Below are 22416 nucleotides of genomic sequence, written 5' to 3'. Positions count from 1 at the left end.
TGTTACGGCCTCCTGTTAGCCCTGCCAGCTTCCACCTAAGGCCCGTCGGGTGAGAAACCCCTAAAGCAGACCAGTCATTCGCTCCTGTTGCCTCCCACTCACCCCGGTCTGACCAGGCGGAGCAAAGAAACGCAGGCAGCCCGCTTCGGGCGCTTCTCGCTGCGGCCCAGGCTGCTCAGCCTTGAACCTGTCCTTTAGCGCCCGAGGGACGGTTCACGCGCGCTTGGGTCCTGTGGTTGCGCGTGGGTATCATCTTCCTGGGCACAAACCCGCCTTAGGAATGTTCTCACCCTAAAACTCTATATATGTTCAAATGGAAACACATCTTTTACAGGGACGCCCCAGAGAGCGTGCTGCGTGGAACTGGACCCGAGTCCTGTCCTTGCCACGCCCCGCGGGGACTCTGTGAGCCCCGGCCGCACCGTGTTTGCAGCGAAGCGCGGGACCGAGGCCCGTTCCTTTCTTGTTTTAGGTCTGCTCCGGTTCGGAGGAGTTAAACACAGGAATTCACAGTTAAATCCCCACATTTACCCTCCCGGGCAAAGGAGGGCGCGTCCTCCCGTCCCCCTTTGTCTTTCCAGGGTCCCCTTCTCGAAAGCAAGCCTTTGCACTGAACAGGTAGTGTTGCCGCCCACTTGACGGCCGCCGTGCCTGGATCGGGACCCACAGAAACACCGGGAGCGGGTGCTGGAGGAAAGTGACGGCGTCACCGGGCGTGGGAGGCCGGCGGCTGGAGGGCGGAGAAAGTGCTCTCGCGGCCACGAGCAGCCTCTGAGCAGTGTCTGCGGGAGGGAGGTCTGAGCCTGGGGACTAATGGTTTTGAAAGTACTCTTCACCACGGTGACGAAGTGCCGCTGTCACTCGGTTTCTATAAACCACACGGGCCGCCGGGGCCAGCTGTGCAGGGAGGAAGCGCCGCGCTTCGGGCGCGGCCCAGCAGGAAGCCCTGCGAGCGGCCTCCCCGTTCCTGCCCCCGGGATGAGCCCGCTTGGGCAGTGAGCTGGTGCGCTGAGGGCCGCTCCTGGTTCCCGCCGCTTCACCCAAAACAGCCCAGGCTAGCCCTTGTTCCGTCTCACTGGGGTGGCTTCTGGGAGGATGATGGTCCCCTGCAGTGTGGGTGACACTATGACATCAGTGGGTATCATTTATTTAAATTAGCCCAGTCGCTGTGCTCCGGGGGGTTTGCCTAAAGACACGACTGGCCAACCACACAAAGATGGATGGGAAAGGCCGTTCCCTGCAGTCTTGGTGATCCCCTGCTCTCCCCCATTAAAATGGTCCAAATGCCCATCAGTAGGAGACTAGTTAACTACATTTTATTAGTGCATTTTAGAGATTCTCTGCCTTGGGGAAAAGGACTGCCAGGTTGCCACCCATGTGACAAATGTCCACTATAGACACCAGCGTGGAGAGATAAAGACCCACGTTGGTGTTTTTCAGCAGCTGACTCTATCACAGGCATAGACCTGAAGAGCTAAGTCACTCTCCTCCCACTGGAAGGAGCACAGCGTCTTCCCCACTTTGACAGCTGCCTCCCTGAATTCCTCTGTGCACTTCCTTTGCTCTGTGGGGAGGTTCCTGCCAGAAACGCCGACAGTGCCTCTGTGTCCTTTACAAGCTGTGTTAGAAACATTGACTTCTAGCAGCTGTTTCCTAACAGGCCGCCTTGCCTCACCCTGACGTCTCAAGCACAACACAAGCAAGGCTTGCTCACCTCTGAAACGCCTTTCATGTCAGTCATGCAGGTGTAGTTACCCTGGGGAAATTCACTTTAGCTACCTGAGGAAAATCCGGGTGCTGGAGAAATATTCAAGATACTTTTTCAAATGTTCGGATCATTAACTGACTCTAACAGTGGGGAGATGACTCCACCGTTGGTTTGGGCAGCCAGCTCAGAAATTCATGGACTGGGCTATTCCAATAAGAAAAAGAATGCAAGGGTTAGAGAAATTCCACAGCAGGAATAATATAAAACGGGAACAAGCAGAGGGCAGGGCTGGCTCTGGGAGAGAGGAGGCTGGCAGGCCGGGACTTGCGTTCCTGTAGACAGGGTGAGACCCAGAGGAGAAGAATGGTGGCCTTGAAGGCGGGGACAGTGAGTCATAAGCCCAGCCAGGCAGCAGGGAACGTAAGCTGAAATTGTGGGCATTCAATGCAAGTCTTCAAAGGAAGATGCTGACCAACCCTCTGAATTTTTTTAAAGTTATTCAGATAATGTCATTTATAGAGTGGCAGGAAGTAGATGGTGTCCCAGGTCACATTGCAGCTTATAATTAATTTTATTTTAAGATCTGCCTTGGCCGGATGCACCAAGTTACTAATAGACCCAGCAGGAAAGGAGCCCCTCAGGCGACGGGTGAGAATTAGGGTGCCGGCGGAGCCCCTTCCCGGGCCTTTCACTCCACCCTTCCCCACGTGAGTCCGGCTTGTGTAGTCGGAAAAGCAAACCAACGATTGCATTGATCTCGTGTGTGTGTGTGTGTGTGTGTGTGTGCATGTGCGCGTGTGTCACATTCTTTTTTGTGGTGGTGGTCTTTCGTCTGACTTCTGAGCCCCCCTGAGGCAAGTGACAGAACAGGCATGAGTTTCCTAGTGTCACTCCTAACGGTAATTTGTTCAAAAGACGGCGGACGGGCGAGGTGGTTTTTCAGGTTACCCTAGTCCCCATCCCTTTCAACTTTCCTCCCCTTACATTGTCTGTTATGAGAGGACAATCTCTGTGTAAAGAAGTTAGCTCCAAGTTAAATTGAGCAGCTCTTCTGTTTTCAATTCTTCAAAGAAAGAAGAAAATGAGTTTATTTTCATTTATTTGATGGATAAATATTTACTGAGCCCCTACGTTATGCGTGCCGAGGAGTCAGTCGAGAACGGTCTCCGCTCTCCCGGGCCTTCTGTGCAGGGCGTGGAACAGTGCACCGGGGGCAGTGGTAAGAGCGGAGGGTGCAGTCACGCAGCTGACCGGGTGCACGAGTGCCCAGGACAGGCCTCTGACAAGTCAGCACTTGACCAGTTTCTTCCTACAGTCATCTTTGGGGCTCATCCAGGGTCGGTCTAGCATCACACGCCCGTAGGGCTCTGCGCGATGAGGGGTCGGCACTAACGCTGAGGCGCTGAGACTGTCGTCAAGGGTCCCATCGCTCTCCTTCCCCGTCAAGGAAAAAATAACATATTGGGAAAAATTTCAATAAAAATAAAATAAAAAGTCATTTTGGTCGACTCGATGCTTAGGTAATCTGTAACAGCCATACACCAATTGTCCCACAATAAAGAGGCCTTGTGTTTCTGATGGATCTTTTCACTGGGAAGGTGAGAGTGTCTTCCAGCTCAGGTCAGAGGTGTCCCGTGACGCACGTGTCTTCCCCCTGGTACTTCAAACATGGGGAGGAGACCAGGTGTGGGAAAGCAGAGACTCCAAAAAAATCAGTCATAAGTATTCACAAAAATAAGACCGTAACTCCTGATGAAGACCACATGGTGCTCCCGTGCCAGCTGCTTGGCCAGTGGACAGGGCTCCAGTGCAGTCTTTGTGATGGTTTTAGTGTCTGTCTTTCTGACTGTAGCCACTTTCACGCAGGGAGTCCCTCCTGTGGTGCGGACACGTGGCAGGCTGCTCCTCACTCTGGTGTCCGCGAGGCGGCGATGGTCTCCAGCCCCCCTCATGCAGCATCTGTCGTGGCCGAGGCAGCATGGGGACCGGTGGACGGCTCAGGGTTTCCGTGACAGTGTGTGGCTTCTCCAGAGAGCGCTCCCTGCTGGCTGCTGGCCGGGGGCCGCTGACGTCACCTCGGGGCCTGGCCAGCGCCTCTTTCTTGCCAGGCAGCCCAGTCTGACTAATCATGTCCGGTTTAGGAAATCCAGAAATGCTTTGAGTTCTGTACCACACAGGATTTCAAGTTTATGGCAAGACTTTGTGGCCAAAAGTCAACTTTCTGAAAAACCAGAACACCCCAAATGCTCCTCTACTTACTGATTTTAATTTTTTGGCCACGGGTTAACTCGGTCCCATAGAGACAAGCATCTGCCTTCTCCCCACGCTGGCTTCCCCTGAGAGCTGGCCCCCCGGCCCGAGGGCCCCCCCGCTGCCCCCACCTCGAACGGTCGGTGGTGGGACCGAGGTGGTTTCTCGGCAGCTGCAGGTGGACAGCCTGCAGCGTTTCCTCTGGGCCTTGCGCCTGTGGGTCCCTGTCGCACGGAGCAGTGGTCTTTAGCCTTTTGATAGCCACAGACCGTTTTAGAAACGCCTCTGAGTTCTTTCTGGTGGCTGTGTGCCTTTGGAACACAGGTGAGTGCGAACCCGCCTAATGAGAAAGTGCCTGCCGGTGACACCACACACTTTCACCAGCAAAAAATAAATAAATACGGCAGCCCCGAGCGCAGCTACAGGAGCTTGAAAAGTTAGAGGTCGGCGCTCACTGGGCCTCCTGCTCGCGCTGCAGGCCTGGCCGTGACCTTGATCACTTCCTGGGGGAATGCTGTAGGTGTTCTGCTAAACTTCAGCCTTGCCGCTCTCTCTCTGCATGTTTCACATAGCTGATGACCTAGTGAACATAACTGGTGTTAACATTGCATGCTAATCACGGGTGGACCCGGGGGTCAGCAAACTTTTTCTGTCAAGGGCCAGGTGGCAAAGATTTTAGGCTTTGAAGACTGTGCAACTCATCCGCTCTGCTGTGTGTAGTGTGCAAAGAGCCATCACTGACATGTAAGCAAACGGGCAGGGATGCGTTCCAATAAAACTTTATTTATAAAATGAGACAGGCGTGCTGTGCTGATTCCTAAGCTATACCACTTACATCCATTTATTATTAATAACATCTGTCAGTTATAGATAGCTATCTAGCATAGTTCATAGGAATTCACTAATTTAAGAAAAACTATAGTTTTGTAAGTTTGACTGTCATTACTCAAAGTCCACGACAGTGAAATAGCAACCCCCCCCCCCCCAATATATGATTCCTGTTTTTTGGAGGAAAAAATAACTATCTTTGCACTGTATCTCATGTGAAAGTAAAAAAACACACAAACCCCATCATATAAAAGTTAAGCCGTTCATCATTAGCCATTTCTGGATCTAAACAGCATCAAACTAGACTTTTTTTAAACTGTGAGAAAAACAAGATGCACAGTTACACATTTTATTGGAAAATAAGTAGACACACAGTAGTTGTCATGGAGAAAATACCACCGAACCCAGACTTGTCCCCAGGCTGGGAATTCAACTGAAAATGTACAGCCCCACAGGATTTCCACCTTGCACCAAGCTCTCTGTCCCACCTGCCTTGATTCACCACCCAACTGTCTCCAACCTTTCTTGCTCCAAGGCAGCTCTAGTCTGGACACGGCTGTGTTCAGCACCCACCCCTATCTTAAACCACCCACAAAAATTAGTTCAAAATGGATTAAAAGACTTAATTGTAAGACCTGAAACCATAAACCTCCTAGAAGAAAACATAGACCGAAAGCTCCTTGACACTGGTCCTGGCAATGATTTTTTAGATAGGACACCAAAAGCACAGGCATCAAATGAAAAAATAAATAAGAGGGACTTTATCAAACTAAAAAGCTTTGCATAATAAAGGAAGCAATCAACAAAAAGAAAAGACAGTCTACAGAATGGGAGGAAATATTTATAAGCCATTGCCATCTCTCCTATAAGGGGTTAACGTAAAAATATATATGTAAGGGCCCTGGATGGTGGCTCAGTTGGTTAGAGCATCATCCTGCACACCAAAAATGTTGCGGGTTCGATCCACGGCGGGGGTGTATATGGGAGGTAATCAATTGATGTTTCTCTCTCACATCAATGTTTCTCCCTCCCTTGTCCCTTCTTCCTCTCTCTAAACACATCCTCAGGTGAGGATATCTCTATCTATCTATCTATCTATCTATCTATCTATCTATCTATCTATCATCTATCTATCTAGATATCTATCTATCTATCTGTCTATCTATCTATCTATCTATCATCTATCTATCTAGATATCTATCTATATATATATCTATATATACACTCACACTTATTTATATTTTTTAAAATATAGTATTAATAGCAGAACTACAACAACAATCCAGTAAAAACAGTCAGAGGACCTGAATAGTCAATTTCCCCCCAAAGACATACAGAGGGCCAACAGTACTGAAAAGGCATTCAGCATCAGCAGTTAGGAGGAACATGAAAGTCAAGACCACAGTGAGACAGCACCTCACACCTCTTAGGAGGCTGTTATCAAGCAGACAAGAAACAAGTGTTGGCAAGTATGTGGAGGAAAGGAAACCCCTCTGCACTGCTGGTAGGAACATAATTTGGTGCAGCCACTAGCAAAACAGTATGGAGCTTCCCCCCAAAATGAAAAATAGGACTACCGTGTGACCCAGCAGTCCTCCTCCTGGGTATATGTCTGAAGGAAATGAAGTCACTGTCTCGAAGAGATATCAGCACTTCCATGTTCACTGAAACATTAGTCACAATGGCTAAGTATGGAAACCACCTAAGTATCCATCAGCTGATGAATAGAAAAAAGGTGATGCATGTACATGATGGAATATTATTCAATAAAAGAAAATAGCCCTGGCCGGGTGGCTCAGGTGATTGGAGCATCGTCACATACGCTAAAGGGAGGTGGGTTCGATCCCTGGTCGGGGCACGTATGGGAGCAACCAATCGGTGTCTCTCAGACGATGTTTCTCTCTCTCTTACTTTCTCAAATCAATAAACACATGTTCTTGGGTGAAGATTAAAATAAAAAAGGAAATCCTGCCACTTATGATAATAGGGATGGACCTAGAGGGCCTTAAGTGAATTAAGACAAAGCAGAGAAAGACACTGTGTGATATCACATATGAAGAATCTAAAAACGTGAAACCCATTACCTAGAGAGTAGAATGGTGGTTGTCAGGGGTTGGGGAGGGGGAGAGGTGGGGAGATGCTGGTCAGAAGGCCCAAACTTACAGTGATAAGGTGAATAGTTTCTGGGGATCTAATGTACAGCACAGCGACTATCGTTAACAATACTGTATTATATGCTTGAAGGTTACTAAGAGAGTAGATCCTAAATGTTCTCACCACACACATAAAAAGGTAATTATGTGAGATGATGGAGGTATTAACTAACCTAATTGTGTTAATAATTTTGCAATATATACATGTAACAAATGATAATATTGAACTTCTTAAACTTACACAATGTTATATGTTATAAACCAAAGTGGGGACTTCGGATTTAATACATGAAAATGGGGAGCTGTTGAAAGATTATGAGCAGAGAAGTGACATGATACGACTTACATGTTGAAATGACCACCTCGGCAGGTTGGTACACTGACTGACGGAGGGTAAGACTGGAAGCAGGAAAACCAGGTAAGAGGTGGTTGCACAAATCCACTCTTTCAGGCGAGAGTGGTGGTGGCCTGGGGTCCGATCTCTTGCAGTGGTGAGAAGACTTTAGATTCTGTTTTGAAGACAGAAAGCCAAGGGTGTTTGCTGACCAAGTAGATGTGGCTTATAAGAGAAAGCGAGGAGTCAGGGATGAAAGAAGTTGCTCTGCTATCCCTCAGCCGGCTATTGCCAGTCAGTGCCACACGTTAGCCGAATATTCCCACTCTGCACTAGGCTCTGCTTTCTCGTCTGCGACTTAGCCTTCTCTAGTCGTGCTTTGAAAAACTGAAAGCGAGTATTTCATTCCAAGGGTTTAAGAAATTGCATTTCAAGCCCAGCCGGGCGTGGCTCAGCGGTTGAGCATCAACATAGGATCCAGGCGATCAGGGTTCGATTCCCAGCCAGGGCACATGTCCGGGTTGCGGGCTGCAGCCGATCAATGACTTTCGCATCATTGATGTTTCTATCTCTCTCTCTCCCTCTCCTTTCCTCTCTCTGAAATCAATAAAGATATATTTAAAAAAAGAAAAAAAAGAAATTGCATTTCAAGATGCTAAAATAAAAATGTAGCCATTGGTCAGATCGCTGGTTGTATTGAAAAAATAAGGGAAAGCCACAGGCACAACCCGGGATTTCTGTCTGTAGATGTTCATCCTTCACTTAATGTGCAGTCGCCATAATTTTGGTCCTTTAGGAAGAATTCCCTTCTTCAGAAACGGGGAGCGACTGCGACATAGCAGACATCCTGTTGGTTCCGGGGACCCGGGGGGCACAGGGCACCTTCCTTCTCTCGAGGGGCCGCCACTGAGTGGGAGATGCAGAAACGTGATTGAGCAGGGGGATCGGATGAGGTTGGTGACAGGACAGTGAAGACGAAGTTCACGGGGACAGAGGATGGATTTCATCTAGAGGATTCAGGAACGCTTGTGGGAAGTGGAGCACTTTAGGGTTAATTGTGTCCGGAGCTGGGATGGCTTTGAGGTGAAGGAAGTGGAGGGCGTATGAAAGGCGATGACACGCTGGTTACCTGCACACGCTCGTTCAGGCTGGACGTTTGGGAGCCGTGGCTGGTGGTGGAACGTGAGTCTGAGGGCGAAGCACTGTCAGCTCTTGAGCAACCTTGTATACGAGGAGGGATCTGAAGCGGAACCTGTGGACGACGGGAACGATCTAAGGAGTTCTCAGGACGGAAATGAAATGGTCTGATTGAGGCTTTAGAGTGATTCCTGGGCAGAGTCATGGACAATAGATTGGGAAGGCGGGTGACCGGGGACCGGGGAACCAGGTGGTCCACTGTACTAGTCCCGACAAAGGGTGACGAAGGCCTGCCTTGAGCGGGGAGGAAGGAGAGGAGGCGACACACTGGGAGCTACTTAGAAGGTGTACTCAGCACAGGCCGGATGAGGCCAGGTATCTGTATTTGGAAATTGGGTGGGAGAGAGCACACTGCTCCATGTCGAGGAGAGTTGTCTCTGGTAGAGATAACTAGAACGCCATTGTGAAGGTCAGAAGGAAGTCTGGCTGGAAAATTAAATTCTGTTAATGAAAAATCTTTTGGATGTTAACCTGTCATTTTTATGGAAATATTGGAATTTATTTGCATATCCCTAATAGTAACGTTGTTTTTGTCTTGTTTTGTTTTACACAGGTATCTATAAAATGTATTTCTTAATTATGTGTGTAGCTAACGACGAACCGAGTGCCAGAAAGTTAGTGGTGCGACGGATCTCAGAGCCCGCAGGAGGCGCTGCGCGTTTAAGCTGCCCTTCATTTCGGGGAGACTGGGCGTGTGGAGCAAGACCTACGAAGATGAGCATATGGTTTTGCTCCGTAACCCCAGTCCTGGCTATTAAAGGGAAATGATTCCGTGTCTATTAATGAAAATTTACCATATAGATGGGCTCTATGCAAGAGTAAATTAGAAGGGGATGGTGTAACGTGTCTGTGCGTGTTTCTTCTGAGACTGTGAAAAACCTGGGAAGATAGATACACTGATGGTAAATAGTATTTGTAATTGTAGCAGCTGTGCAGGCAGGTGGACACCACTGGGACTCACGGGAAAGCATCAACGATGAAACCGTCGGAACCGTAAATTATGCCCCCTTCCCTCTCTCTTCGAAATAACACCCGGGCCAGGGCCGCTTCTCCTAAGCTTTTTCAAGGGGGTGTGTTAAGTTGCCATAAAGCATGACCTAGACGTGCTCCAGATGTTGTAACTTAAATGTCACCTGAGTACCCGGGGAGGGTGGTAGGAAGAAGTGGCGGAAATGAGAAGAAAAAGGCAAAGGAATGAGAAGTTCCGAGCGGCGGCCGCGTCCCTTCCCCTCCGGAAGGGAGTCACCGTGGATGGCTCCAGGGGCTCGTGCCTATGGTGGTGGAAGCCTCATGTTACGGCGGGTGTCACACGAGGCGGGCGGGGGAGCAGGACCACAGCGACCACCTTTCCTTTACACTGTCGCATGCTGGGGACAGTGACACGCTTCGGCATGCCTGTGGAGCAGCGGAAGATTTGAATTCAGGCTGGTGGCATATGAGAAACCGCATCAGCGTTACAGGTACACTTGCTTTCATTGACACGTTAACCACAGCTGAAGAGGAAAGGCCTCAGGGTGTGGGGCGAGTACGAGCTGGGGAACTTTAACAAAGAAAAAAAGCCTCAGCATTGCAAAGACTTTCCACGAGCGCACGCCCACCTCGGAAGGCCCTGGTCCCACAGGAAGCCTGACCCAGGGGATAAAAGGGGCTGGCGAGCGGCAAGAGCTCATCCCCAGGCTCGTCCCCAGGTTCGTCCTCAGGCTCAGCTCACAGGACCCCAGCATGAGACCGCTCCTCCTGGCCCTCCTCGGCGTCTGCTGCCTCGCCGCGCACGTGGTGGAAGGTGAGTCGCAAGGCTGTCTGTGGGCCTAGGGGCGGACGTGCAGCCAGGTGTCCGCCGTCTGGTTGGGACTCATTTTTAGACGGGAGTACACAGCTTTCCCCAAGGTCAGCCTCAGGCCTCCCGGGTGCAAAGTGGGGATGAGAATTTTGACTCGAGGGGACCTTGTCGATTCCAAAGACAGAACTTGGTCAGACTCTGGGCTCCTACTTTTCGTAACTGGGTAATTTGGGGTAAACTTCTTTATCTCTCTGGGCCTGCACTTGGTTATCTCTAGGTTGACTGTAATAATAGATATTCTCACTTGAGATTAAAATGAATTAAAGCTTAGGATCGCTTATCAGATCTCCTCGCTAGTAGTGATTTCTTGGTTGACGTTAGCTGTGGGGCTGTGGTGACCATGGTCATATGTGCCTTTGCAGCTATTGCCCATGTAGTACCGATCTTGAGAAAGTCTCAAAGGTTTTGAGAGTTCAGTCACAATGTGGGGACAAGCTAGAGGGTGCATGTTCTGAAACAAATCAGTGTTTTTTATTAAAAAAGAAAAGACTGGAAGCTTATACCTTCCTACAAGGAAATCAGAATTACCTTCAAGTATGTGGGAGAATTTACGATTACTGTTCTGAATGTTGCTCCCATTTATGATAAATTCTTGAGCTTATGAGTCCATGTGATAAGTGCTAACAAATAGATCAGTGCCTTATACACAAACAAACCTGCGGGAGACACCCAGATGGGACTTGGATATACTGAGCCTCACCTGAGCTCTCTACCCATATTTCCGACAGGATTATTTTCTCCAACTGGTTGGAGTTTATTTCTGCAATAAATTCCATAAAATACTCCATAATCAAGTTTGTGGCTCTGGAACAAGAGAGATTATCCTTTGGGTGTAATTAATGTTGCAGTTAGCTCTTCTCTCAACCTCCTAATTTGTAGACTTATTACTTAGACTAGACTGTCTGAGCCTGACACAGATCCTCAAGGGTGTCCATGAATAGAGGTGGCTAAGTCTGAAACTCCCTGAAACTGTGAGCAGAATAAAAACTATTGATGAGATTGACAAGATCAAAAAAAGTTTAAGACTACTAAATGCGGCCAAGTGTTGCAACGTGGCTGGCATTTTGCTGATGCGGTAGACATGCCATTTGTTGGAGACCCAGGTGTGGGTAGGGGCACGTCTCTGTTAGAGACGGAGGGGGACCGCAGACCCTTGGCTCGGATTGCAAGTCTTCTACTTGCATGAGCTCCGCAAGCGCCTCTGCGCTTGGCTGCTTACGCACCGCAGCGGGCAAGGCAAGCTGCAGCCTGGGTTTCCACCCAGCGCTGCCGAAGGTGACGTCTCACCCGATCACACACACAGACGTGGCCGAGAGGGAGAAGGTTTGGGGATTTAGGGGCCGCTGGGACTCTCTGGGTCTTGGGAGCCCATGTGGGATATTCCCCAGAGAAAACTTGTTTCCTAAGTGGTGAGAGAAACAGCAAAAGCAGGCTTCCCTCTTCCACTGGGTTCGCAGACAGGTCAGCATTAACGGTAAACGGGCCGGGAAAGCGGGTAAAGAACGATCTGGAAGCGATGGGAAGGAGAGGCGGAGAGGGGCAAGGGAGCGGCACCTTGCGTCTGGTTTCACGTTATAAAAAGCCCCCTGGTATCAGCAACACTACAGATCAAACCTGACCACCATCAGCTGTCACTTAAGGTGCTTCTTAGCTGAGTATTTCCCTGGGAAGCAAACACCAGTCTCCTCAGCTTAGGAGAAAGCCAGCACCTAGGAACCCTGATCCGATCCCATCAAACCCTTAACATTCTTAACTCTCCCAAGTCCTTCCCCTTCTCCGAGGTGATGGCCCCTAAATGAGCCGTTAAGCTCCCCGTGGGCCACACCTGTTTAGGACGAATACTCTGTGGGCCGCCTCCTTTCTGCATCTCACATTTCACCATTTGAACGAGATCACCTTCACTTATTCCGTCAAAAACAAGCCGTGCCCAGCATTTAATGTCGCCTTCCTCGAACTACTGGTCATCCCGTCACTCTCTGTTATTTTCTTTGTAACACTGCCATTTGTTCTATTTGAAACTACATTTTGTCTTTTCTTTGTCTGCTTCACCAGGTGTGGGGAGTGAGGCCCTGGAACAGAAAATCTGTGTGAGTCTGACTACCCGGCGGCTGCCCGTGAAAAACATCAAGACCTACACCATCAAGGAGGGGCCCATGAAAGCAGTCATGTGAGTGTCTCCCCCGAGCCGGGCTGGCTGCCTGCTCAGGAAAACTGGTCCACGTGGGCCGAGACCTCCACTTGATAATGAAGCGCCAAATAATGATTGTAGCCGAGATGTGGCAACCGCACAGAGAATAGCCTCCTTTCTGATTTAGTCTAGCAGGAGACTGACCGAAACCAGAGGATACTGTGCTCAGCTCTGAGAGTTAGGGTTAGAGATGGCTGGTTCAGATCAGGATTTGACCAGACAGTAACACTCATGTGAAGCCCTCCCCTCCCCTCCCCTCCGCTCCCGTCCCCTTCATGAGGTGTGTTGGAGCATGGGTGCAATGTTTTTTCTGTTGTCATATCTCAAGAAAATATGTCAAAAACTAGCCTACATGGTACTATTCTCTTTCCAGGATCTCTTTTCAGAACAGCACCTCTTCCCAGCATAACTACAACTTTGCCCAAAGAAATTAAGATAAAGAGATCACCTTTTGTTCAGAAAGTGAGATGAGTACATTTAGATTTGAAAAGGAAGGCGATATGTGACAACTGGGCCAGGTGACGGCACAGGTCCAGCGTAGTTACAACATTTGATGGCACTGATGAGAAATGGAGCCTGGGGATTATGGTGAACAGAGGAGCCGGGCGTCACCTGGAGACATTTCTCCTTCGTGTTAAAACAGATTGTAGAAGAAAGCTTTTCACTCCTGGGCTCCTGGTTCTGAAAGGCTGTTCTGTCTAGTAATTTCTGCAAGTGCTCTTATAGTTGGTCCGATCTGAACTGCTGGCCCCAAGGCTTTGAGGATGTGACTTACTTTGTCTGTCTTTTCCTTACATTGTAGATTTATTACCAGACGTGGATTTAAAGTCTGTGCTGATCCACAAGTCGAATGGGTGAAAAAAGCGGTGGAAACCATGGACAAGTCCAACAAAAAAATCACAAACCAGACCAAGCCCACGGGAGCCCAGCAACCCACCAGAACAGCCATGACAAGGAGGTAGTGGCCTTGTCCGGTCCGGGGCCAGCCAGCCGATTCCTCCTTACGAGCTCATGGACCAATTAAATTATACGCACTTTTTCTGAAAGTACAGCCTGTGTCAAATTATTTCCTGTGTTTTTACTTTTCATGTCTTCCTTATTCATCCAGCTGCTCTAATGAATAAATATTTATTACTAAGAATCATCCCAGAGTCCATTCATTGCATATGGGGACAGGCACTGTGTCATTTATGCTCTGTGTCTGTCCCAGTGGTGTCTCCCTCTGATGGTACCACGATGGGAGAGACCTGGGGCAGCGTTTACCAGAGACGGATGCCGTGTTCGCCATTCTTAGGTGCTCTCCCTGTGGGTCATAGTGACCCCTGTGACAGTGGTGACAGTTCAAGATCCCTTTCAGCCTACCTTCCTGGAGGAGTCCCCTCCTGGAACAAGGAGGAAACCCGGCCGTCCTTGGGCTCCCACTGAGGTTGGGTCCTTCCGTGGCTGCACTGTCTTTGGGCCTCGAGCATGTTCTTTCTCTCTGTGTTTTGTTTGATCTCCTAAGGAAGGAGAAAAAGAGAGGCTCATCAGTTCTTTTGTCAGCGTAGCAAAGGTTAGACTGGGGAAAAGATACTTTATTCAAATAAAAATCAATGGTCTTCGCACTGGGCGATGATCTCACCGCCCCTCTGTGCTTCCTGCAATGGTCACGACTAGTTATCATCCAGGTCACGCTTTCCTGCTCTTAACACCCTAACCCTGTCACCTGCAACATTTCTTGAATGTGATCACAGTTCGCAGTAAAGTTCATTAGAGGTTCATCTGGCCACCGAACACCCGGACTCATGCTCTCGTGCATCGTCCTTAAGGTGCTGATTTGGTCCATGCGCGGCTCTGCTCTCCCAGCAGCTGGGGGTGGGTGCATCCAGTGCACCGGCCTCTTCACAGTAAGAACCGGCCAGGCCTTGAGAGTCTGAAGGGAGGAAAAGGTACTGACTGTTGTCCAGTCCTCAGCAATTTCAAGGTCTTCAGAGGGTCACTGAGGGCAGCTCACTTCTAGTTGTCCAACCAGTGAACCGGGGTGGAGACCCTTTGAAAGCTGCCTCCTGGCAAAAGGTGGGGTCTCCTTTCCGTTCTCACTGCCATTTGCCCACAATCACGTTCAGGGCTGGCCTTAAGGAAACAAACACCGAGAGTGAAACACTTGCTTCATGAGGGTGAAACGGCAAAGTCACAGGAGACAGAAAGGGAGGTCCCCTGGTTGTAATATGTGTTTGTGTTTCCCGGGTGTCCCCCAGACCTTGGAGGTTTTCATGAGGTGATAATGATGTGATGTAGAGGAGTGCGGGTGTGAGTCTTACTAGCTTATCACATTAGCTAAGGTGGCGCATGGACGCCAGGAGGCTTCAACCAGAGCGTGCGTGACTTTGGACTAACTGACTGGAGGTTCTGAATTCGTTTAGGTAGGAACTGGGTCTATTAACTGTACCCCTGAGGTTTATTGGACTTCAGTTCAAAGAAATGATCTAAGAAACAGATCTCTCTATATCTATCATCTATCTATCTATCTATCTATATCTATCTATCTATCTATCTATCTATCTATCTATCTATCTATCTATCTATCTATCATCTATCTATCTATCATCATCTATCTATCTATCTATCTATCTATCTATCTATCTATCTATCTATCATCTATCTATCTATCATCTATCTATCTATCATCTATCATCTATCTATCTATCATCTATCTATCATCTATCTATCTATCATCTATCTATCATCTATCTATCTATCATCTATCTATCTATCTATCTATCTATCTATCTATCTATCTATCTATCTATCTATCATCTATCTATCTATCATCTATCTATCATCTATCTATCATCTATCATCTATCTATCATCTATCTATCTATCTTTATCATCTATCTATCATCTATCTATCTATCTATCTATCTATCTATCTATCTATCTATCTATCATCTATCTATCATCTATCTATCTATCTATCTATCTATCTATCTATCTATCTATCTATCTATCTATCATCTATCTATCTATATCTATCTATCATCTATCTATACCTATCTAATTTTTTTAATGGCTGCAGCCACTCCCCTGCGTGCCTATGGCACCTTTAACCTGAAATTTAACAATTTGTATTGAAATCGCTCCCTTGCCCACTGTGCTCCACACTGCCCCCTGCAGTCAGACTAGAAGCTGCTCGTGTGCATTACTTTATTTTTTCTTTGTCATAGGCCTTCATTGCATGCGTTGGGGCCACCTTGGCTAACAACATTACATACATTTCAGGTGTACATTTTTGTGATACGACACCTGTGAACTTGACTGTGTGGCCACCACCAGAGCCGAGTCTCTCCTCGCCACGTGCTTGACCCCTTACCCTCTCATCCTTCCCTCACTCCCTCTTCCCCACGGTAACCACCCTTCTATTTTCTGTCTTTTCGTTTCTTTTTTGTTTTGTTAGTGTGTTGCTTTTTGTTTTATATCCCACAGCTAAGCGAAATCACATGGTGCTTGTCCTTTTCTGTCTAATTTCACTTAGCACAGTGCTCTCAGGATTTAGCCAATCTCTTGCAAACGGCAGTATTTCATCTTTTTAACGGCCGGGTAGGGTTCCATCACATCTGTGCACCGCCTCCCTTGAAGGACATTTCGGTTGTCTCTATGTCTTGGCCGCTGTGCATAACGCTGCAATGAACATAGGGGTGCATGTATGTTTTCTAATTTGGGGGCTTGCTTATGTTATTTATGTCAGGTGCCCAGTGCCTAGCAGAGCCTGTGTGGGGGGAGGGGTGTCAATTAATATTTGTTGGATAAATGGGAGAAAGGATATTTTATATGATTTCCTTTATTCCACTCTTTTTTATTTCTAGAGTTATATAAAACACAAGATAAACTTTATTTGAAATGGGTTCAGTTCAGCAAACATTTTTTGGTACTTTGCATAGGACAGGCACTGTGGTGAGCTTAGGATATAGCAAGACAAGGAAAATGCCGCCCTGCCCTCCAGGAGCTCGCAGGCCAGTGGATGAGTCCGCGGCGTCAACAAGCCAACTGCACAGGATTTGAAACAGTGAAGGAAACATGTTCCAGAACAGAAATCACCTTGGGAGTGTTCTTCGAAGGACTTCTGAGCTCATATGTAATTATGAATTATTATTAATAAGAAATGCCTGGAAGATGTACCCTTAGTTGGTTGAAGAAGGATATTGTCACATATTGTCTCTCTTGACTAGGAAATTCCTCCACTGTGATTACGTTTCCATAGGATTTTATTTCTTTCTAGGTGCCTGATATAACAGTACACTGGCACAAATACTGTCACTATAATTTAATCGGCAAGAAACTGAGCCAGGGAGAAATTGGCTGTCTTGGCTAAGACCTCACGGTTACTGAGGAATGGAGCCTGATCCCAGACATGGGCCTCCCATAATGTCCCAGCTTCATAAAGCAAGCGACGGGGTAGGCGCCTTCCTAGGGTGGGTGTCCATGGGAGCTCTCTGGGCCCAGCCGCACCATGTCCCCAGTCTCAGAATTTTAAAGATAAATTGAAAGTATTTGAAGACCATAACAAGTACTTCCCATTTGATTATTTCCTTGCAATTATTTTAAAATGTTTTTATTTTATTTTATCAAAGTAATGCACGGACATAGTCAAAAGTTTAAGCAGTACAGAAGGGTTCCTAATGACAAGGAACTCCCTGCCCTGTTCTCCGCCTTTCTAATATCCCGCCTCACAGACAGCTGCCCTGCTCTAGTGGCTGATGGTTCTGGGAGTCACCTTCACATCCGGAATCTGTAAGCGCGTGTCTCCTGGTTGTCGGGTTTGGACATTAACTGTGGCTGCCTCTACGGTGCGTGAGAATTTAGCTCACTTAGCCCAGCCCGCTTCCACCCGGCGTGTTATTATGTGGGCGTTTTCAGCTGGTTCTGTTTCCAGCTCTCTGTAACATGCTTATCTTTTATTTCTCGTTCTGTCCACAACGGACAGTATTTCTCAGCTTTTCATTTTGTCAGAGGGTTGTTCTATTTTTTTATACCAAGTACTTACGTAGTTTTTACTATGTAACCAGCACTATTTTGCTGCTTTGCAAATGTTGAGACATCTAATCACATAACAGACGTCAGTTAAAGACAAACGACTAAGGCTAACAAGGCCGCTGGCTAGTGAGGGGTGGAGCCCAGCTCTGAACTGTGACGGGGGCTCCGAGGTCCCGCTACTGGCTGCAGCGACGGTGGCCGGGGCAGGTGGCTGTGGGAGCAGGAGCGAGGTGCCCGACACAGGACCGGAATGACATGCTTGTCACTGGACGTGGGGAACGAGCCCATTGGAGGAACTGAGACCACCCTGAGGTGGCCAGGTGGGTGACCGGCTAAGAAACAGCACAAGTGACCAGTAAGATTTCAGTCTAATGTCCGGTGTGGGTACTCACAGGCCCTCAGGATGCAGCGCCGAGGAGGAGAGGGGAAGGAAGAGGCCTGGAAAGGTAAAGACTCGTTATAGAGTAATTGAGGCAAAAGCCCAAACTGCATGTTTATTCCTTTTTGACAGACAATCATTTTGCAAAGATGAGGGAGAAATAAGACTGAATATCTGTGAAACTCTTTATGCCCTGGGGGGGGGGGGGTAACAGACACATGGATACAGTATCCAGCGGGTGAGTCACCAGTGCTATTTTAAGAAAGATTTGTCACTCGGCCGTGGGAGGCACAGAGGAGCAGAGAGATGAATCCGCAATGACAGAGGAAGGGAAACGGGTGAAAGAACAGGCCCTGGGTGGGGATCAAGCGTGCCCACAGTGACCGCAAGGTGGATTTCGACAAGGGAGGGTGAGGGAGGGGCCAAAGGGGCTTTGGGAGGAACTAGTAAAAATTGGGACTCCCCCCCCCCCCCAGGGCAGAGGCCAGAGGGCAGAGGAGTTTGCTGCAGTAACTATTTTGGAGGCTAGGAAGGAAATTTAGAGGAATCTCAGCCCAGAGAAAGTTGCCCCCCCTTCCAGAAGAAAATGTCAATCAAATACAAGTGATATGTGTTGATTTCCTGTGACACCGTGTTGCTCGGAGTAATTACTAAGACTCCCTCCCAAAACCGGTGTCTCTCATCGAATGAGATGTTTGTAAGGGGCTTCAGGATCTAGAGAGGACACGTGTGCCTAATACACGTGGCCAGGCTGGGACGATCCTAATCAGGACAAACGGATGTTATAGGGAAGACTGGACTTCCATCTCTCTGAAGACTGGATTTGGGGACCAGGGTGGGGGGCTGGAGAGGGGGGGTGACTGAGGGAAGTAGGGGCGAAATCCCCGTCATAAGCAGTGGGTGGAGGAGATGGAAGATGGTGACAGACTGAGTGGAAGCTACACTGATGCTCTCCCAGGACCAAACTGAAATTACAACTAAAATATAGAAAAACTATCCCAAATAATCAACTGCAACTGAAGACAAGCTGGAGAACACCCTCATAACCAAGGAGGAAAAGGGGAGACCCCATAGAGACGGGCAGGAAGTGTGCAGGTGCGAGAGGGCTGGCAGGGCTCCCACAGGCAGCTGCTCCCACAGGTCCAGAGGGAGATCTCAGCTGAGGGGGGTTCCCACTGAGGACTCTGGGGACTTAACCACAAACTGAGCTTCCCAGCCCAGAGCTCCAGAACTGAGGAAGGTGCCCAATAACATCTGGCTGTGAAAAGCAGCAAGGTTTCTGTCTGCCAGGGAGAGAAGGCTGGAACTGCAGGCACCCTCTTAAAGAGCCAATGCACAAAGTTCTGTGTACAGCCACTCACCTTGGGCTCTGGTGGAGGCAGAGTGGACTGGAGCTGTGTGAAGAGAATCCAGGGGCCTGGCTGGGGTAATAGATCTCAGAGGGCACCAATCTGAACCCCAGTGCTTAGTCAAGCCCTCATATGGCAGAAGACATCTTTTTCAGGCAAACCTTTACCTTCCAAGCAGCTTTTGCCAGAGGTGGGGGAGAAACAATTGCCCCACCCTGTGGAGTTGTTTCTACAGCCTGAGGCTCATTAAGAGACTGAATAACAACCTGTGGGTGCTTTGAGTCTTTGCCTGATTTGCTTCTGGACCCAGAGCTTGGAAAAGCAGAGCTTGGTGCACATCTTGGTCCTGTCCAAACAGAACCAGCCCCAGCAGAGGAAACCAGAAGCTGTGGAGTGCAGAGAACTTCAAACTGAGTACTCATGGCCAGTCACAAACAGCATCTGACATTGGCTTGCACCAAAGACTATCCAAAAGACTAAGAGTCCTAGCAGATCTACCTAATACATAGAAACAAATCCAAACAGGTAGCCAAAATGGGGAGACAAAAAGCCAAACCCCAAATGAAAGGACAAAAGAATTCTCAAGAAGAAGAGCTAAATGAAATGGACATAAGCAATCTATCAGATAGAGTTCAGAATATTCTTCATAAAGATGCTAAACAACATGAAAAAAGATATAGAAACTATGAAGGAAATTAAGAATGACATAGTAAAAATTTTTTTAAAAAGTAGGAAGGAATAAACAGCAGATTAGAGGAAGCTGAAGATTGGATCAGCGAATTAGAAGACAGGGTAGAAAAAATGACTCAATCAGAGATTCAAAAAGAAAAAAACAATTAAAAAAAAGGAGGACAATCTAAGGGAGCTGTGGGACAACATGAAACATAACAATATTTGTTTGCATCAAGGAGGGCCAGAAGAGGTTGAAAGTAAGCAAGGGTTAGAGAACCTGTTTGAAGAAATAATGGCAGAAAGCGTCCCTAACATGGTCAAGGAAAAAGTCACACAAGTTCAGGAGGCACAGAGAGTCCCAAGCAAGAAGAACCCAAAGAGGCCCATGCCCAGACACATCCTAATTAAAATGCCAAAATTTCAAGACAAAGAGAGAATCTTAAAAGTAGCAAAAGAAAAGCAATCTGTTACCTACAAAGGAGCTCCCATAAGGCTGTCAGCTGATTTCTCATCAGAAACTCTACAGGCCAGAAGGGAATGGCATGAAGTATTCAAGGTAATGCAAAACAAGGATCTGAAACCAAGATGACTCTATCCAGCAAGGCTATCATTCAAAATAGATGGTGAAATAAAGAGCTTTCCGGACAAAAAAAAAGTTTAAAGGAATTTATCATCACCAAGCCAGCATTGCAAGAAATGTTAAAGGGACTGCTGTAATTAGAAGCAGATATAGAGAGAATAAGAAACGTAAGGGTAAAGAAATAAAATGGCAATAGATAAGTACCTATTAATAATAACCTTAAATATAAATGGGTTAAATGTCCTAATCAAAAGATATAGGGTAGCTGAATAGATAAGAAAACAAGACCCAAATATATGTTGTCTACAAGAGACCTACCTCAGAACAAAAGACTCACACAGGCTGGGAAAAAAAAACTTCTGGAGGACTTTAAGGAAGAAATCAACAGCAATACTGTCATAGTAAGGGAATTTAACACCCCACTGACTTTACTGGATAGATCTTCCATACAAAAAATGAACAAGGAAACAGTTACTCTAAATTACACACTAGAGCAGATGGATTTAATTGACATTTACAGAACATTTCACCCCAAAGCTGCAGAATATACAATCTCCTCAAGTGCACATGGGACATTCTCAAAGACAGACCACATGTTAGGACATGAAACAAGTCTCTACAAGTTCAAGAAGAGTGAAATCATATCAAGCATCTTCTTCGACATTTACACAATGGAATACTACACAGCTGTAAAAACAAAGGATCCCTTACCCTTTGAGACAGCATGGTGGGACCTGGAGAGTACTATGCTAAGCGAAATAAGCCAGCCAGAGAAAGACAAGTGTCACATGATCTTAGTCATATGTGGAATCTAATGAACAAAATCAACCGATGAACAAAACAGATCCATGGAAAAGACTGAGGACTCTCAGAAGGAAGGTGGATGGGTGGGTGGGGAGAGGTTAACATAAGAACTTATATGCATATATGCATGACCCATGGACACAGACAATGGTAGGGTGAAGGACTGAGGGGAGGGTTACAGGGTGTGGAGTATAAATGGGGGGAAAAAAGGGGACATCTATAAATACTTTCAAGAATAAAAATACATTAAAATAAATAACTAAATAAATAATAAATAAATAAATAAATAAATAAATAAATAAATAAATAAAACGGGTTAAAAAATAAGCAGTGGGTGGAAGATAGGAGGGAGGGATGGTCATGTGATCTCTCTCTCTCTCTCTCTCTCTCTCTCTCGGATTCTAGTGTGGTTCTGTATTTGTATACTGACTTCCCCATTAACTCTCTAGGTGACCATGGGAACCCCCCCCGATTTTTTTATGTCTTAGGTTTCCCTCCTTTATAAACTTGGAATAATAGTACTGACCTCATAGGATTATGGTAAGGGTTCAACTTAAAACTGAGCCTGGCACATAGTGAAGGCTCAACAAGTGTCAGCATTTATTATCCCTAGTGGGTAGGATGGAGAGGACTTGCTAAACAGAGGGTGGTTGGAAAAGGGACCAATCCATGAAGCGTCTACGGGATTTCCTAGAAGTTGCCATCTACTGAGCAAGACCTTGGTCTTTATCATTTAGGAAAAGCAAGGTTTAATTTTCTTAATAATTGCATATAACTCAACAAATCATTGAGTATTCTATGGACGACTTCTACCACAAGAGCCTACGTTTAAAAACATGATGCTGTGGTTGACTATATTTAGGATGTGATCACACGGTCTCCCCTCCCCTTGGAGAGTCACGATGACGTAGCAGATCTATGTCTCTGAGAAACTCTGTTGGAAAGACCTCCCTCAGCTCAATGTTTCTTCAATTAACCTGAGCATAAAACTCCTTTCCACATACTGTTCTACCCAGTTTTCAGGAGATTAATTCACACAGAGACCAAATTGACTGTTTGGAGTTTATTAGCCGGCGACTGCGAGCAGGCTCCTGCCCAAAACGAAACTTGCAGCCCCGACCA

At 47.2% G+C, this 22416-nt stretch overlaps 1 protein-coding gene across 1 annotated transcript; it reads left to right on the top strand.

The window, feature by feature from the left end:
- Positions 1-10192: 10192 nt before the first annotated feature.
- On the top strand, positions 10193-13460 carry XCL1 (X-C motif chemokine ligand 1). Its single transcript, XM_016202337.2, has 3 exons — positions 10193-10253; positions 12363-12477; positions 13301-13460. The coding sequence occupies exons 1-3, from the start codon at positions 10193-10195 to the stop codon at positions 13458-13460; spliced, it is 336 nt and encodes a 111-aa protein (XP_016057823.2).
- The last annotated feature ends 8956 nt before the right edge of the window (positions 13461-22416 follow it).

Source organism: Miniopterus natalensis, chromosome 19 (genome assembly GCF_054644295.1).
Source record: "Miniopterus natalensis isolate mMinNat1 chromosome 19, mMinNat1.hap1, whole genome shotgun sequence".
Lineage (NCBI taxonomy): Eukaryota > Metazoa > Chordata > Mammalia > Chiroptera > Miniopteridae > Miniopterus > Miniopterus natalensis.
The sequence above is the reverse complement of the archived record's forward strand: the minus strand, read 5'-3'. Positions and strand labels throughout refer to the sequence as shown.

Excerpts from the sequence above, each read along its gene's own strand:
- XCL1 (XM_016202337.2), top strand. The coding sequence starts at position 10,193 with ATGAGACCGCTCCTCCTGGCCCTCCTCGGCGTCTGCTGCCTCGCCGCG. Across the intron at positions 10,254-12,362 it reads CGCCGCGCACGTGGTGGAAG|GTGTGGGGAGTGAGGCCCTG; the intron begins GTGAGTCGCAAG and ends CTGCTTCACCAG. Across the intron at positions 12,478-13,300 it reads GGGCCCATGAAAGCAGTCAT|ATTTATTACCAGACGTGGAT; the intron begins GTGAGTGTCTCC and ends CTTACATTGTAG.